A 15,662-nucleotide genomic window follows, 5' to 3' on the forward strand; every position below is an offset into this window, starting at 1 on the left:
TTTTCTGTGTGCTGGAAATGAACCAGCTGTTTACTCCAAAAAGTTCTTAACTGGCTTACATTGTTAAATATAGCATAGAGGGTAGATAGAGCTGCTCTTCAGGCGTTGCTATGCAAGCATTCTGAACAATTTTAAACTGATTCACTCACTACACTGGTTTAATTAGTCTTCCGGGGCTTATTAGAGTTCTATTTTGAAACGTTAACATGTATTTTATGCAAATACCTACAGCTTGAAAACCGGAATAACGTCAATGTGACGGTGCTGGGTGATTCACACACTACAGGGAGTGAGAATAAATATGTTAATTTGCACATGCACATACACACTCACAGACACATGCACATACACACTCACACACACACATACACACACCTTTTGCTGACACATTCAATTTTTCACAGACCCTCTCCCACGTTAATGAGACAGAACCTCTCAAAATGGCTTGTACCTTAGGAGTCTCACTGAGTTGAGTTGAATTAAAGCCATTTCTGAATAAGCTATTCACATTACATCTCATCTGACCCTTCACATGTACTACTACTGTCATGGAGGCCACTATAGTCACTGACTAGGCCAAAGTATACACACTGAGGCAGTTCAGGAAAGTATAGGCAGAGAAACTTATGTTGTGTTAAAGTGAGAGGTCTGTCGGGTGTGCAGCCGTCGTTATGAATAACTCCCCTCTGTTTTTCTGTGTAAGGACAACTCAAGGCCTTCAGAGGATAATATAGAGAAAGAGAGTCAGACAAGGTCCATTAAAGGAATTACTGCTCCAGAGGCTTCGCCCACGCTTCCACGCTCTTGGGTGTTTTAAGGAATGATTCACAAGCTGCGAAAGAGAAGCCCTCATTATCATTCTTTAAACTGCCTGGAGTGACGTGTCAGAATAGTATAAGCATATATGAACAGGCATGAGTGAGTGTATGTATGTGTGTGTGTGCTTGTGTATGTGTATGAGTGTGTGTTTGGGCTACAGTTTGTTTGTCTGATGTGCATGTTCTTTGTGTAGCATAGCGCTCTGCTAGAGGCAGCCGTTTCCATTGTGTTGGAATGGAGAGTCAGCACATATTATACAAGTCGGATGCTGCAGAGAAAGAGCGAGAGAGAGGGAGGGAAAGAGAGGGAGAGAGAGAGAGGGAAAGAGAGAGAGAGAGATGGAGTTACACATTTTGTGGGACTGGATTCCCTTAGGGAGCCTAACTCTGCCAGAGTGAGCATGTCTTTAATTCTGTCAATGTGTTTTTCATTTATGAAGCGCTCCTCCGGAGTGAGGTGACTTTCACCCTCTCTGCTCGGCTTTGTTTTTAGGAAGTCAACATATCATATGCTATATGCCATGCCTCTCAGTTGAAAAACCCTGTTCTCAGCAATAATGTCCCCCTCTCGCTGTCTTTATAGAGCAGTTGATATACAGCCTGTCATATAAATTTTATGACGTTCACACCTGGCGCATGTGATCTAACACTGTACCTGTCTTATAGCTTAACCTTCCTTTGTTGTGAAATACTGTGGGAGGAACTGGGCCAGCACAATACGTGTGTGTGTGTGTGTGTGTGTGTGTGTGTGTATGTGTGCTTGTGCACAGACACAAGTGTGCATTGTGTTGCATATTATGCTGTGGTGGCTGCTGTTGTGTGCATGACAAAGCGGTGTGTCTGTGGCAATGTGCTGTATTAGATAGAGCCTTTACTCTGGGTCATAAACCCTGCATTATAAATGTAAATCACGTTGACTTTTGGAAACCGCAGAGGACTTGTTTACTGTAAGCAAACGTTTAGCCGTATCTCCCGCAATTTACGATGCAGAAATGTGTTTGCGGGCATGGCAGTATTTCGTCTGAAAAGGTTTACTGTTTAACTTCGGGTTTTGAAATATTCCCCTGCTCTCCTGTGCCGTCCCAGTCAGGATTTTTACAGCCGCTCGTTTTTTCAGTGCTCTCCTCCTGTCCCCGTTGAGGGCCACTGAGAAGAAGGGACCTCAGAGTAAGATTATGGGATTTTTTATTTTTTTTTTACATCTATCAGCAGCTTTTCTTTTCAACATCCTTCACAAATTCCAATGAGAGGACACCGCTTGCCGGAAGCACATGGGAATGTCATTTTGGGGATGGGAGCCCATGCATTTGGGAGAGAGAAAGAGAGGGGGAGAGAGAGAGAGAGAGAGAGATGAGAATAGGAGAGGAGGAGAAGGCTCTTTTCTTTTCCTCAGGGCTTCGTACATAAATCACAAACCTGCACTGATCATCTTTCCTTTTTCCATTTTCTCTTTTCCATCCTCAGCCATCTCTCGCTCATTTCCTCCAGCTTGGCAGAGAGCTCACCTCTGGTTCAGGAGCCAAAGTAAAGGTTAATCCTTGGGCAGCTAACCGTGTTTACCCGGACACAACTAGCTGCACGGTAGCTTTCCAACTAGTGCTGTCCACTCAGCAGGCATCTCTGAGAGCAGATCCTAGGCCTTACACAACCAGATAAAGCTCCTGGATACAGAGAAAGCTAATGAATGTGTCAGAGCTTTCAGCCAGCAGAGAATAGCTGTAAGGCACAGAAACAGCACTCTGTGTTCTCACCATCACTTGTCTCAACCTTCATCTATTTTAGCTGTAGAACACCAAACACGGGGCGGGGGGTGGGCGCAGCATTAAAAGAGCGGGACGACATCTCTTGGTTATGTAAGAGTGACGTTATCTCCTCGCCCGCAATTAGTCTGACAACTGGCTGTCATACAGAATAAAAGAGCAAACCTAGTGTTTTGCTGTTACATAAGTCATCGTAATTTGTCTGTTATCTGAGTCTGTGGGGAGAGATAAGTGATACTCTGTTGAGATAGATGGTCTTACTGTTGACATCTGCTCTAACTAAACAAGCACTAATAAGTATGCATTTCCATTTTATTTGAATTCGACTGATATTAAAATAAATGTTATTTTCTCCTTTACATTACGCATACAGCTTGTTAGAGGTGGCTGGGTTGGGTTTGAACTGTCTCCAGAGGGTCCATTTGAAGAGGAAATGCCACACATGTCCTGGTTTGACCCTGGTTATATGAATGGCTGCAGCAGTGGAAGTAGTATACACTGCAACAAATGTCCCTCTTAACACCTAATTTTGTCTCATATTCAACCATGAAGTCTTGTTTTGCTTTAAACAAGCAGAAAAACTGCCAAATGGAGTGAAACACTCACTTGTTCCTGATGCAGCTTGTTGCAGCAAACAAGTGACAATATCTTGACAGTATCCTGAAAAATGGCAGATCACACCACTGGTATCAATATAATGGCACATGATTTGAAAAAAGTTGATTTGCATTAGAAATGAGTGAAATCATTTCACCTCATTGGCAAAATGTTTGGTTTGCCTGTTGAAAAATAAGGCTTTACGACTCAATATTAAAATAAATGGCCTGTTAAGATGGACCTTTTGCATGTTTGGATAGGGCACTCCCAGTCATTTGGTGTTACAGTATATTCTATTTTAACGTGCGGCTTTATTGGCATAAAAATTAAAAACTGAATAAGTGCTATCCTTTAATAAGTGTTAACATAAGGGGGTACTATCCCTTAAACCCCTCCTTACACCCTCCTGTGTTGGTCTGAGAAGGACAAAGTATATCAGGTTTCTTGGGTAACGGGATTTGTTTGTGTGTGGGTGTGCAAGTGTAAATAAAGGTCACATTAGGGGTTGTTGGGTCAGAGTCTGGGCTGGTGGTGGTCTCTGACCTCTCCACCGTTCTGCTGAGGGTCTGCAACAAAACTGAGTGGTGACATCCTCAGTTCATGATCCCCCATACCAAACCCAGACCTTACTGACTCTTCCACATGCTTTAGCCACATCAGCTTCTACTGGAGCTATATCATATCATGTATCTACCGTTTGTATCGCTTGACTAAAGTCTCTTCAGAGTTCTTCGGGAATTCTACAATAAGCTCAGTCTGCCTTGGTATTCCTCGTTGTGCTGCCTCTGCCTGTGCTTTCCTCTCCTCTTTTGTTCTGAAAAAGAGGGAAAAAAGCATGGGATGCTCTGTACATGTGTGTTGTTTGTATTAGCCTGATCTTGCTGTGTGCTCTGTTTATTTTCCTGGACGTGTCGAGAGCAGGCCTCACGTTCCTCTGTGTGTTTATTTGCCCTCAGCGGGATGGGTTACATGTCAGGAGGATTTTCAAACGCACAGTGTAAATACAGACAGGAATAGTGACTTGCTTTCTATAGGAGCAGGGGATGAACGGTTTGCAGAAGCTACGGAGGGTTATTACTTATTTGAATTGGTCATACATGAATCCTAAACATCTCTTTCTCTCTGTCTTTGTCTCCCTAGGTGTTCTGTCTCTCCCGGCCCACTTCAGTCCCTACACAGAGGGCCAGCAGACGGCTGTGGAGAGCAGGGAGGATGCCTATGCCCAGCTGGAGCTGAGGACCCTGGAACAGTCCCTGCTGGCTACCTGTGTGGGCAGCATCTCTGAACTCAGTGAGTATAGACATGGTTCAACGGGGTGTGTGAGGTCCTGGGTCGACTTTATGTTAGCAGATCGTGTGCGTTTACCATGTTCCTCAGAGCTCTTTCACCACTCCGCTTAGTAAAGCTTACCAAACCCAATAAACGGTCTTATCAGGTTATTACAGATACAGTACAACATTCAAAGAGATGATAAATTCATAGTCACACATTCTTTTCACCACCCGTCCACATTCCTAACATGTGTTTAACCCTCCTGTTCCCACCCTGTTTACTGGCTCTGCAAAGACAGAAAGCAGATTTTGTCTTCCCTCAGCCAAAAAGACTGTTATTGCAGACAGCCATGTGATAAAGAGTGGTAATGGACATACTTTTTTTTATCACTGTCTGCCTCATGATAAGTCATCTTGTGTCTCATTGTGAAAGAGGCCTAATGTACACTTTTCTCATGTAAGCTAGTCTCAGTGGAAGAGCTTATCTATACACTTTGCTGGCCCCGGAGAATAAAGTGATAAAGCTTCTGATTGTTTATTTCTTTTTCTCAGCCTTGGTTGCTTACTTACCACTTTTCAATGATTGTCTGTATATTGTCTGTCCCTTGTCTGTCCGCCTGCCTACCTATCAGTCTGCATCAGGTCAACACAAACTATCCAGTGCCCTGCATCTTTCTCACCAGTCAGTCAGCATGGGAAAAGTCTTGGCCTCTCATACTTTTTTCTGTCTCCTGTCAGTCAGGATGGAGCTATATCTTTGCTCCCTGCAGCCTGGAATCACTCTGTAGTTGTTGTTTTCCTGCTTCTTAGGTCTGTCTGTGTGTTTTATCAGAGGGCAAGGAAGAGTGGGCCTCACACCAGTCTCCCCTGGATAGTCCCATGGCCTCCAGCCACCTCGGGGTTAAAGAGCGGAAAGAGCCTGTGTCTGATCAGTAGAGCTGACGATGGCTCCGCTTCCTTGAAAGCTGCACTAAAACAGAAAGGATCTTTCTTTCAGGATCTTTGATCATTTTAAAGCTTTAACTCTCGAGTTTTAAAATCACACCTCTTATAACATTAACAGAAGTGTCTCAGCAAATGAGAAGTAAGGACCACAACTATCTGTTTTATAAGAAAGTGTGAATATAATCATCAGATTGGCATAACACAGCTTGTGAAAACAGAATTCCTGTTTTTACCAGTCACATGTAAGAATATCAGACTGTTGTGGGTGTTAGATTTATATCTATTTTACACTATCTAAAGTTAGTGTAGCCTTAACTTAGATCTATGGGTCTATACTGATGGGAAGAGTAAAACTGTTGAGTAGTGTGTTGAGAGATTCTCAAGACTTTTTTTTTTTAGCCGTTGGAATTTGAAAGATTGAAAGGATTTCTTGTTTTATGGAATGAAAAGAGTGTCAGTTTTAGTGTCCATGTTTTTGCCGTTCATATTTCACATGCATGGACCCGAGTTGGCAAGTAGGGAGGCAGGCACGCACACACACACACACACACACACACACTCATACACACAGACAGACACACACACACACACACACACACACACACACATACTGTACTCTACTGTATCTGTGGTTTGTTTTAACTGGAGGGGGTGATGGAGCTGGCAGTGATGGAGAGCGGGAATCAGGATCATTAAGGAGAGAGAGAAAGAGACGGAGGAGTGGAAGAGGTAGAGGATGGATGGAGCTTGGAAAGGTGAGGGATTAAGTTTAAGGATGAGGTGGGTAGCGGGGTAAAGCAGGGTCAAGACGTGTGGAGTGAGAGGGGATAGGGGAAATGATGGAAAGGTAAGAGAGGTGAGGAGTGAGGTGTGTGTGTGCGGGGGGTGGGGGATTAGTGTTGGTGAGAGGGGAGGGGGATAGGTTTCCTCCTCCAAATGAGCTAACACTCTGCCATTTGTTCAACCAGCACAAGGCCACGTTCATACACCGCCACCGTTAGAGGGGCATTAAGAAAATGTACACACACACACACACACTCTCAAACACAGACACACTCTTTCTCTCCCTCGCTCACTGCTCTCTTTGTGCCATGCCTCTCCGGCGGTGTGAAGCCAGGCCGCTCAGGGCAGGGCTGGCATCCTTCGGACCCAATCACGCCTACATACACATTCGCGCATGTACACACACACACACACAAACACAAGCACGAGGACACACACACACACACACACACTCAACAAAAACACACTGAGGCGTTGGCACTCTGATCTGTGCCCAAGAGACTCGGCAGACACAGGAGCATCTGTACTGAGCTGCTGGATCTGTAGACTGGGCCTGGCCAGACACACGTACACACACAGCATACATAAATATGAGGGATAGTGGATGGCAGGAACCTGGACATTTCAGCGAAACACCTAAAATCGTTGGAAATGTGGTGTAACCCATCGACTGCACCCGAATGCTGTCTTCAGACCAGACCGAATTTGAATGCGCTTCACTCGTAGCACTGTGGTGGTCTTCCATCAGCTGTGGGAAACTATGAGTATGAGTCCATCCAGATGACTAAGAGACACATTAATGATCTGGACCAGACTTACCCAAACAAAATGAGCTTCGCAGTAAAGCCTATGAAGATTATCAGCACCATTAGCAGAGAGGGGCAGAGAGGCAGAGATATAAACCCCTGTTTGTGTTGAATTTACTCAGTGGGCTTCTTCTAATGGCCTTAATCTTCAGAACATTACATTTATTTATATCTATCCCTCGTGTCCTGATTCATGATCTTTCAGGCTTTACCTCCACCTATAAGTGAGTCACTTTGTCAAGATGTATTTGGAAAAACAGGAGTGGCACAGTTTATTGACTCCCAGGCCGAGAAAGAGGACTCCAATATAACTTGGAATCTAAGAATGTAGTATTTCATATCCTCCCGACCCCTGGAGCTCAGCGGAGCCTCGGGGCATCGATATGGGCTGGGAAGCCAGAGGAGAGGCTCTCCGTCTTGGGCAAGAATAATTCCTGGGAGACCTCCTGGAGGGGCTGCTGGTGGTGGGAACACAAAGGAGCCCCTTCAGCCTTAAGTGGGGTCTGTTTTGGGAGGGCTACCCCCATCTCGCCCCCCTGAAGTACCCCAAACCCCTTAACACACACACACACACACACACTGCTGCTCCCCCAGCCTTGGCCCCCGTACAGCCTCCCACTCACAGTAATCTGGTTAGAAATTAACCCAGGGGTAATTATGCTAAATGAGCGTTACACGATCCAAAACTCGACCTGGCCTCCCTCCCTCCCTCTCTCCGCCTCTCTCTCCCCCTCCTCCTCCACATCTCCTCCCTGTGACGACTGATATTTTGCCTCTCCTCTCCACTTCTCCTCTGCCCCCCTCAGTCACGCACTAGGATGTTATCTACATCCCCTACTCCTGGCAGCCCTACCCCCTCTCTCTTATCTCCTGTGTGTGTATGTGTGTGTGTGTGTGTGTGTGTGCCTCTCTGTCTGTCCCCATGTTTGTATGCGCCAATAGTCTGATTCTTTCATATACCGTACACACAGTGAAAAGTCTCTGTCCAAATGAATGTATCAACATGTGGTTGTCTGCTCAGCTCAGAGTGTGGGTGGATGAATCCTCTGATATGTATTTATCTCAGTAGAAGATAGATAGTGTGTTTCACAGCACAGCTGGCTAGTCTAGACAATTTTGTACATTTTGTTACAAGACTTAACCATAGACCTACTTTGCTGCCACCATTTGACTGACACCCACTATTGTGGCCCTGAGTGAAGGGCGTCAATAGAGAAACAGCTGAACGGTTCATTAGAGCCTGTGATCTACTGCAGTCTGAGCCCGTCTGTCAGCCCATTAGCTCTTTCAGTGATTAAAGATGAATGGCTATTTAGACTGGCCGCCTGGCTATGCTTACTGATAATGACACCGCTAATAGCATATACCACTAGAGAAACAGAGGGATCGAGGGAGGAGAGTAATGAGTAAGGAGAGGCCCAATGTAAATGGTTGAGGGAAAAAAGGAAATCCGGTTGGATTGGGAGCCCTCAGGGTTTATACTGAGCACTGACAACTCTCATTATAGTTCCAGTGACACTTGGCATTTCTCTTGTCCTTGTCTGAGAAAACCACCCCAATGATCTTTTGAGCGAGGATACAGTATCACTGAATTGAGCAAATGAAATGTACAAGCATCATGTGTCTGTGTATTAGACCAAATATCTGCTAAAACCACCTAACCCTAATCCGCCTTATCTTTCCCACCCCCCCTCTGTCTTTGTTCCAGGTGACTTGGTGTCCCGTGCGATGCACCACATGCAGCGCCTGAGCTCAGTGCGCCCGGGGCTGAGTCCAGCCCGCCATGCCCGTCCCCAGCAGCCCGTGTCCTGGTCGCCGGACGCCCTCCACACCCTCTACTACTTCCTGCGCTGCCCGCAAATGGAGTCCATGGAGAACCCCAACTTGGACCCTCCACGCATGGCCCTCAGCAAGGAGAGGTGGGAGTTACACATGGCCGGAGAAAGAGAGTTTTAGGTGCTCTCCAAACTGAACAGAGGCAGTGAAACAACAGATCTAATCTTAAACAGGTTTTTTTTTCAGGTTTTCTGTTTTTTCATGCACAACAACAACTTCAGAAAATGTATTTCTTAGAACTGTTCCCGTTTTCCTGCTTCTCCTCTCATTATTTTCTGCTTTGTTTTGTTTTCCTGATTACATCCCTAATTAGAAGAAAAACATTTGATCTGGCGATGAGGTTGACTTTGATAGAAATGTGATTATCGGCAGTAGTTGAGCCATTGCGAACAATACGCTAACTCAAATACACAAACCTCCAAATTCTGAAATTAACAAATAAGTTCTAATCACGTGAATAGCTCTTCTGCAGACCATCTTCCTATCTCAGCCATTCACTCTGTTGCTGGTCCTCACAGCATTATTGTCCTGTGGACACTGAAGTGTTAATTTTCTGTAGGTAAATGACAGGTAGAGAGGACCTTCCAGGTGTTAATGTTAGTCTGATGGAAGGGTGAATTGCACCTTTAAGGTGTGAATTAGGTTGAAGACCTAATTGAAGGAGGGATTTTAGGAGGTGCTAATGGTCTTTAATTCTGTTAGGTGCTCCTCAGATCCTCCTTGGGTTGCCTTTGTAGCCTGATTATGGTAATTCTGGTCTTTCCTCAGTCCTGAGATGTCTGGTTGAAAACATTTGGACAGCCTTAATTCAATTTGAAACACTGAAACATTTGTATCATGGAAAATGTTGCAACATTTATATTTTATTCTCATGAATATGTTCTGGTTTTAGTAGAATACCTGATCCTTTTGGTAATTTTTCTTGACTAATCCACAATGTACATAGTGTTAGAGGAACAGCTGTAAAAGATTGAGTGTAATCTGTTGCGGACGTCACTGCTTATGTTATAGGGTTGCCACAGAAGGCATGGAGTAACTCAGACCTGAGTCATGACTGACTAGTTCCTTTCTTGCAGTATTAACTGATAAAACATCATAAAACATTGGGTTACATAACATATGTGGTCACTGGAGTTGACAGTCCTGTAATGGTGATATTCAGCAGTTCATGGAAATGTTTTAGATACATGCAATCTAAAAGAGTTCAGTTTGTTAAGCCAATATTGTTTTTAGTTATAATTTGAGTCTGTAAGTGGGTGTGAGAGAAGTATTTGCAGGCTGCCCACCACACCTCTGTGTTCCTGTCTCATAGAAAAAAACAGCCAGACACATGTGTGACTCCCAGAGTAACTATATGTTACAAATGTCAGTGGAAAGTGCTCCCGCATGTGTAAAGGTTAATTACACTTTTTAAACTGATGTATGGAGGCCTGTCTAAAGGTAGCGCTCAACCAAACAAATGGGATGCAGCTCCCACTAAAGTATGTGTTCAGTTTGTTGTGGTACGTTGGCTGAATGTGTGTGTGGGTGTGTGTTTTCCTCACTTGCTGTTTTACCCTCTTTAAATGCATGTGTTTGTGATTGTTAGGTTATAATGCATGCGCGGTGTTTGTGAGACGATCATATTTATGTGAACGTTTTTGTGAGGATAGCAGCCAAATCCATGTCTTCTCTTACCTACATACACACACACACACACGCACGCATATGTATACACACTGTGCCAGCTGGCTCCCATACGTCTAATAATGAACAGACACAGTGTGAGTGAGCAAAGGTGGGCTCCTCATTAGCATCAAAGAGAACAGAGCAGCGAACACACACCCCTCTTTTCCTCCCCATCCTCCTCTCAGCCTTTTCCTCAGATGTTTTTGATGTTGGCTGTATATCATCCTGGGTCATGTGTGCATGATGAAATGATTTAGCATCCGGTTGCACTGTAGCTGTGTACATTTTGGAACATCTGCGACTCTGTGTCTGACTTGTTTTTTTCCAAAAATCTATTGGTTTGCCTTTCTGTCTAGTTATTTCCCTATATGCCTATCTGTGTGCCTGTGTGAGTTGTCTGTGTGCGTTAGCATGGAGAGCAGACCCAGGTGGGAGAGTAGAGCAGAGCCGACCTGGTAATGATTACAGTGTGAGGCCCTAGTAATGATACAGACTTCTTTCCTTCAATGGGCCTCTCCGTCTCTCTGGCTCACCCTCTACAGAAAGCTTTATAAAATCTTTGGTGGAGACCCAAACCACCAGATCTGTGTGGCCCACAACATCAAGCATTACAGATCCTGGTGAGAGCCTTATTGCAAAAAATCCAGAGACTAAGACTAGGAGAGACGCCCTTTTTTGTTATGATGTTTTAAACCTGGCTCTTAAGTTTAGCAGAGTCATGATGTTATATGGGAGTATTTGGCTTGAGCGCAGTGTGGGAAGGCGACCACCGGTGCTTGCGTGTCTGCTTATTTGTGTATTAGTCGTTTTCTCACGTTAATCAGTGTAGAAAAACAATAGTTTTCGTTAGTGTTGAAAGTTCTTAACCAATCTGCCTTACTTTATGGTGAAATCCCTCCCCTCTTTACCAAAAAATGAGCATTCCCAAATCATGGGTAACTCTACTCTGCTGAGCAGACCACCCCAGCCCCTCTCCTTCCCTCAGCGGATGGAAGGGAGCACTAATGGATAGATGTGTTACTATGATAAGGAATAGCCGATTGAGGCTACTCCTAACCACAGATACAAGGTCAGATATGGTTACATCCCCCCTCATGGACCCTTTATGAGACTGCAAATGGAGTAATCTGATTCTGGATCAGTGGTTAACCTTGACCCTCAGCGGCCCATGATGGGGTCTACTTCAGGATCTGATTGAAGTTTTGTTCCAAGGTGAACTGAACCAGATTGGCTTCAGGACGTGGTCGCAATATGGGGCTGGTGTAGCATGTGTGCTGTTGCCTCCTGGGGAGAAATGGTTGTGCTTTTCAGGCCGGACAGGTTCAGAGTTCCCAGTTCAAACACACCTGAGCACGATTTGAGCTGACTATCATTTTATGACCATCCAGGTGTTCACGAGAAAGGGGCCGTGAATCACGCTTAACATTTGTGTGTGCACGTGTGTCTGCGTTTGGACATGTGTGGGAGTGTGTGTATATGTTTGTCTGTGTGTGTGTGTCTACGTCCTGCTGTTCTCAGTGTGTAGCCTTAGTGGGTCAGGTCAGTAGGCGAGCCAGCGGCGCTATCTAGTTTCAGTGTCTTAACCACCGTCTGGCTTTGATGTTGTACTGACTCCCAGGCGAAGCTGAGGTGTGTGTTTCAGGCTGAGGGGTGTGACCCAGACACAGGGGTCAGATGGGAGAAGGAGGGGGGGGGGGGTGCCAGAGACTGGGAGAGGGAGCGGAGGAGAGGAAGAGAGATGGGTGGAGGGATAGGGGTCAGAGCAGTGTGTGGATGATGGTGCAGACATGCTCCATCTATCTGCTGTCGTGGGTCATTGGCAAAGGTGTGTACACACAGGGCCTCAGTTGACTTGTGAACACATACATTCAAACACACACACACTCAAAATGACACAACACTCATGCTTACATGATGTATGAGTGCTGTTGGCCATGCATTCACATTTGTGTGTACACCCCCTCCCACACACACACACACACACACACGCACACAGACACAAAATTAAAGGTTAATTGCCATAAAACTGCAGCTCAGAGTATTTTGTTTAAACTGCTATTTCAGGCCATAAAATGAGAACACTACCTCGCTTATTAGGCAGGGGTTGAGATTTTTATGTTATTTTACTCACTAAAACACAGGCCGCAAATTGCTGATTGATATAGTGAAAGACAGAGAAAAGCTTTCTAATGGATCAATGAGCGTTAAGTGTTAAAGGGCTCGGAGCTGGATACGGTTGATTGGAGCTGCTTTAACTCTGGGCTAAGTGCCAGTATAGCGTGCATGCCTGGAAGCAAGCATGCAGTAAAGTAGCCGGGTGTTTGCCTGGGAGAGAGCGATCGGGAATACAGACACAGACACGCACTCAAACACACACGTCAATTTCCCCCAACCCGTGACGAGTGGAGCGTATAAGAAGGATTGAGCATTGATTCCCAAGCCGACTGCCCCTCCTCTCTTCAGAAACACGGCCTTCTTATCACTCCACACCGATGTTGCCGTCCCCAAACTGACACAAGCTGCCACCCAACCCCCATCTTCATTCCTACAACCCCCACCTGCCTCCTAATCATTTCCCCAACCATCACTCAAATCCTCCTTATCCCCACCTACCAGCCCCATTCCACATTCCCCCCCCCTCCTCCTCCTCCTGCAGCCCATCAGGCCCTTGTCTGCTTGTTAACTGCCATGCCTGGGTGACAGCAGAGCCCCTCCTCCTCATTGATCACCGATTGATAAACTACTGGAGCTCCATCTGACATAGAAGCAGTGGAGTAGGACAGGGTGTCTGTGCGCCCTTAAAAAGTCTGAAGAACTCTTAAAATATATTATCACTACATTAAAGGCCTTGAAAACTATTGAAGTGTGTTAAATACAGTTATCAGAGGTCTTATCTTTGTCATCATGCAATGACTTGCACTTCTTTGCACTGCATGTCCACTCCAAATTAATACAGAACAGGGTTATATTAGTGGAAAAATATGCAAAATGTGTTTTGTTTGTATCTGCTTTACTAGGCACAATTGGATTTAACAATTAATTCCCTGGTGTCCATTTTCCTATAGTGCCTGTTTATATTTGAATAGTTCATAGTACAGTTCATTAGCTATGTTCACTCAGAAATAGTCTGCTTTAGCCAGCTTTGTTTCTTTATTTTGGTGTTAAATGAAGTTCCACGTAGCGTTAAAAAGTTGTTGAAAAGTCTTAAATTTGGTTTCTGAAACCGGCAGATACCATGGAGGAGACAACAGCATTACTGTACAAATGAACGAGGCTAACTACAGTATGCAAATAAGTCTAGGAGAGAAGAGAAGATGAATGAGAGGGAATGTAGAGCCGTTCTGTAGGAAACCACAGGTACCTGCTGTGCGCTTCTCAGACTTAAAGTAAACACAGTGAGGCGAATGAATGGCACTGCAGGGGTCCCAGTGCTCATTAACAAGAACTGCAATCCCTATAGCACACACACTACAATGGTTTATGGATGCATGCTTATGTGCCGTAGGTGTTTGCGGTGTGCATATGGATGCGTATGTGTGCCTTCATCTGTATTTATGATATGCATTTGACTGTGTGTATCCTCCCAGAACAAAGGTAAAGCCATTGCTAAGAATAACATCACAGCAGGGGAGCGGCGGCGTAGTCACCAGCGATAACACAGAGACAGTGTTCAAACATTCATTAACACACTCTGACTGATGCTTCACGGGATCAAAGGCAAACAACAATGCAACTCAGAATAATGTGCCATTGTTCCCAGTCCCATTCGATCCACATATGGTGAGAGAAACGCATAAACAAGAAGGGATTAATACCAGATAACTGGCTAGACGTGGCGTTGCAGATAGCCATATCACTAGTGGTTTCTAAAGTGATTTAGAAGAAGACAATGAAGAGAGAACAGAGAGTGACAAAGAGAGAAGACAGGAGGAGAGGTAAAAAGAGCAATCCAGTAATCCCAGTGACTTTCTGCATCTCACGTTCGCAAATACCACGACAGACCTAATGTTCTACTCTTTTATCCCTCTTCTGAAAGATGTTTACTCCCTCCGCCCCTCCACAATCAATAACATTTTCCCCTGTTCCCTCAGGTTCAAGTTATTCTAGTCCATCATTTCTATTTTCATCCATCTCATCTTTTTCATATTCCATTGGTTGTCTTGTCAATGTCCTAAAAGTTGTAAAATACTTTTATGTTGAAACCGCGTCTAATAATTTCTGAGTGCTGCAGCATCGTAACAGGGGCGTCAAGGTAGTTTACTAGGCTGCCTGTGGTGTAAAAATAGGCTAATTATTCGTCAGCCACTGCAGTAAAAAGGTTTTTTTTTCCAATCCACACTGAAAATGAGGCCACAGTCTCCTGTCAGCTCTTACGGTCAAAGAAAGTGTTTAACTTCACAACCTGGCAACCAACATATAAACATTGATCAGTCATACTGTATGTGCCACTAACTCTCTGCGGTGTGTGAAAGCTGGCAGGAATGTGTGAGTGGTCGAGGTGAGATGTGTTGTGTGTGTATGTGTGTGTGTTTTAGTGTGTGACTCAGGGTCAGGGTTAGGGGAAGTACTGCTAGACATACATAAGTCATCCTGCTGAACACACAGTTTATGAGCGCCTCTTCAACATAACTGAGTCACTGAGTGTTGGAAAGGGAACTCTGCCCCTGAACACTGAGAGCCCCATTCATATCAGTTCAAATGACGCCTTTTACTGATTGTTTATTGGTTCAGAGTTGAGAGCCGATGTGATCTCACTGGTTTACCAAGGAGCTTGTCATTCACTTTCATAGTAGAGTATAGTAGAGTTAAATGTCTGGTAAATCTATGGTACCTAATTTGGGTGTCACACACTTTGCATATTAATACAAAGTGTAGTCAGCGTCCAGATAGAATACAGTGGATTTATGTGTCTCTTCTCCTTGTAGGCCCTTCTTGTTGCTGCCGCCTCTGATGGAGTGGATGAGAGTGGCCATAGTTCATGCTGAGCATCGCAGGAGCCTATTGGTGGACAGCGATGATGTCAGACAGACTGCCAGGCAACTCCTTCCAGGGCTGGACTGTGAACCAAGACAGCTGAAGTAAGTGAAGAAGAATGCACCCACCCACACACACACACACACACACACACACACACACACACACACACACACACACACACACACACAAACACAAACACCA

The 15,662-nt window shown here is 44.9% G+C and overlaps 1 protein-coding gene across 3 annotated transcripts in view; it reads left to right on the forward strand.

Moving 5' to 3' along the window:
- abtb2b (ankyrin repeat and BTB (POZ) domain containing 2b) overlaps positions 1-15,662 on the forward strand; it is a 48,988-nt gene that overhangs the window by 25,852 nt on the left and 7,474 nt on the right. For 2 of the 3 annotated variants that reach the window (XM_071545160.1, XM_071545159.1), the window contains 3 exons: positions 4,316-4,465; positions 8,689-8,899; positions 15,410-15,562. In XM_071545160.1, the coding sequence (XP_071401261.1) occupies positions 4,316-4,465; positions 8,689-8,899; positions 15,410-15,562 (514 nt within the window). The remainder of the gene's footprint in view (positions 1-4,315; positions 4,466-8,688; positions 8,900-15,409; positions 15,563-15,662) is intronic. The other variant, XM_071545161.1, reaches the window with a different exon arrangement.

The sequence above is a fragment of the Centroberyx affinis genome, unplaced genomic scaffold (assembly GCF_046629955.1).
Source record: "Centroberyx affinis isolate AG114_WGS23_722 - 3 ecotype Tasmania unplaced genomic scaffold, CSIRO-AGI_Caff_v1 ptg004786l_1, whole genome shotgun sequence".
Classification (NCBI taxonomy): Eukaryota; Metazoa; Chordata; class Actinopteri; order Beryciformes; family Berycidae; genus Centroberyx; species Centroberyx affinis.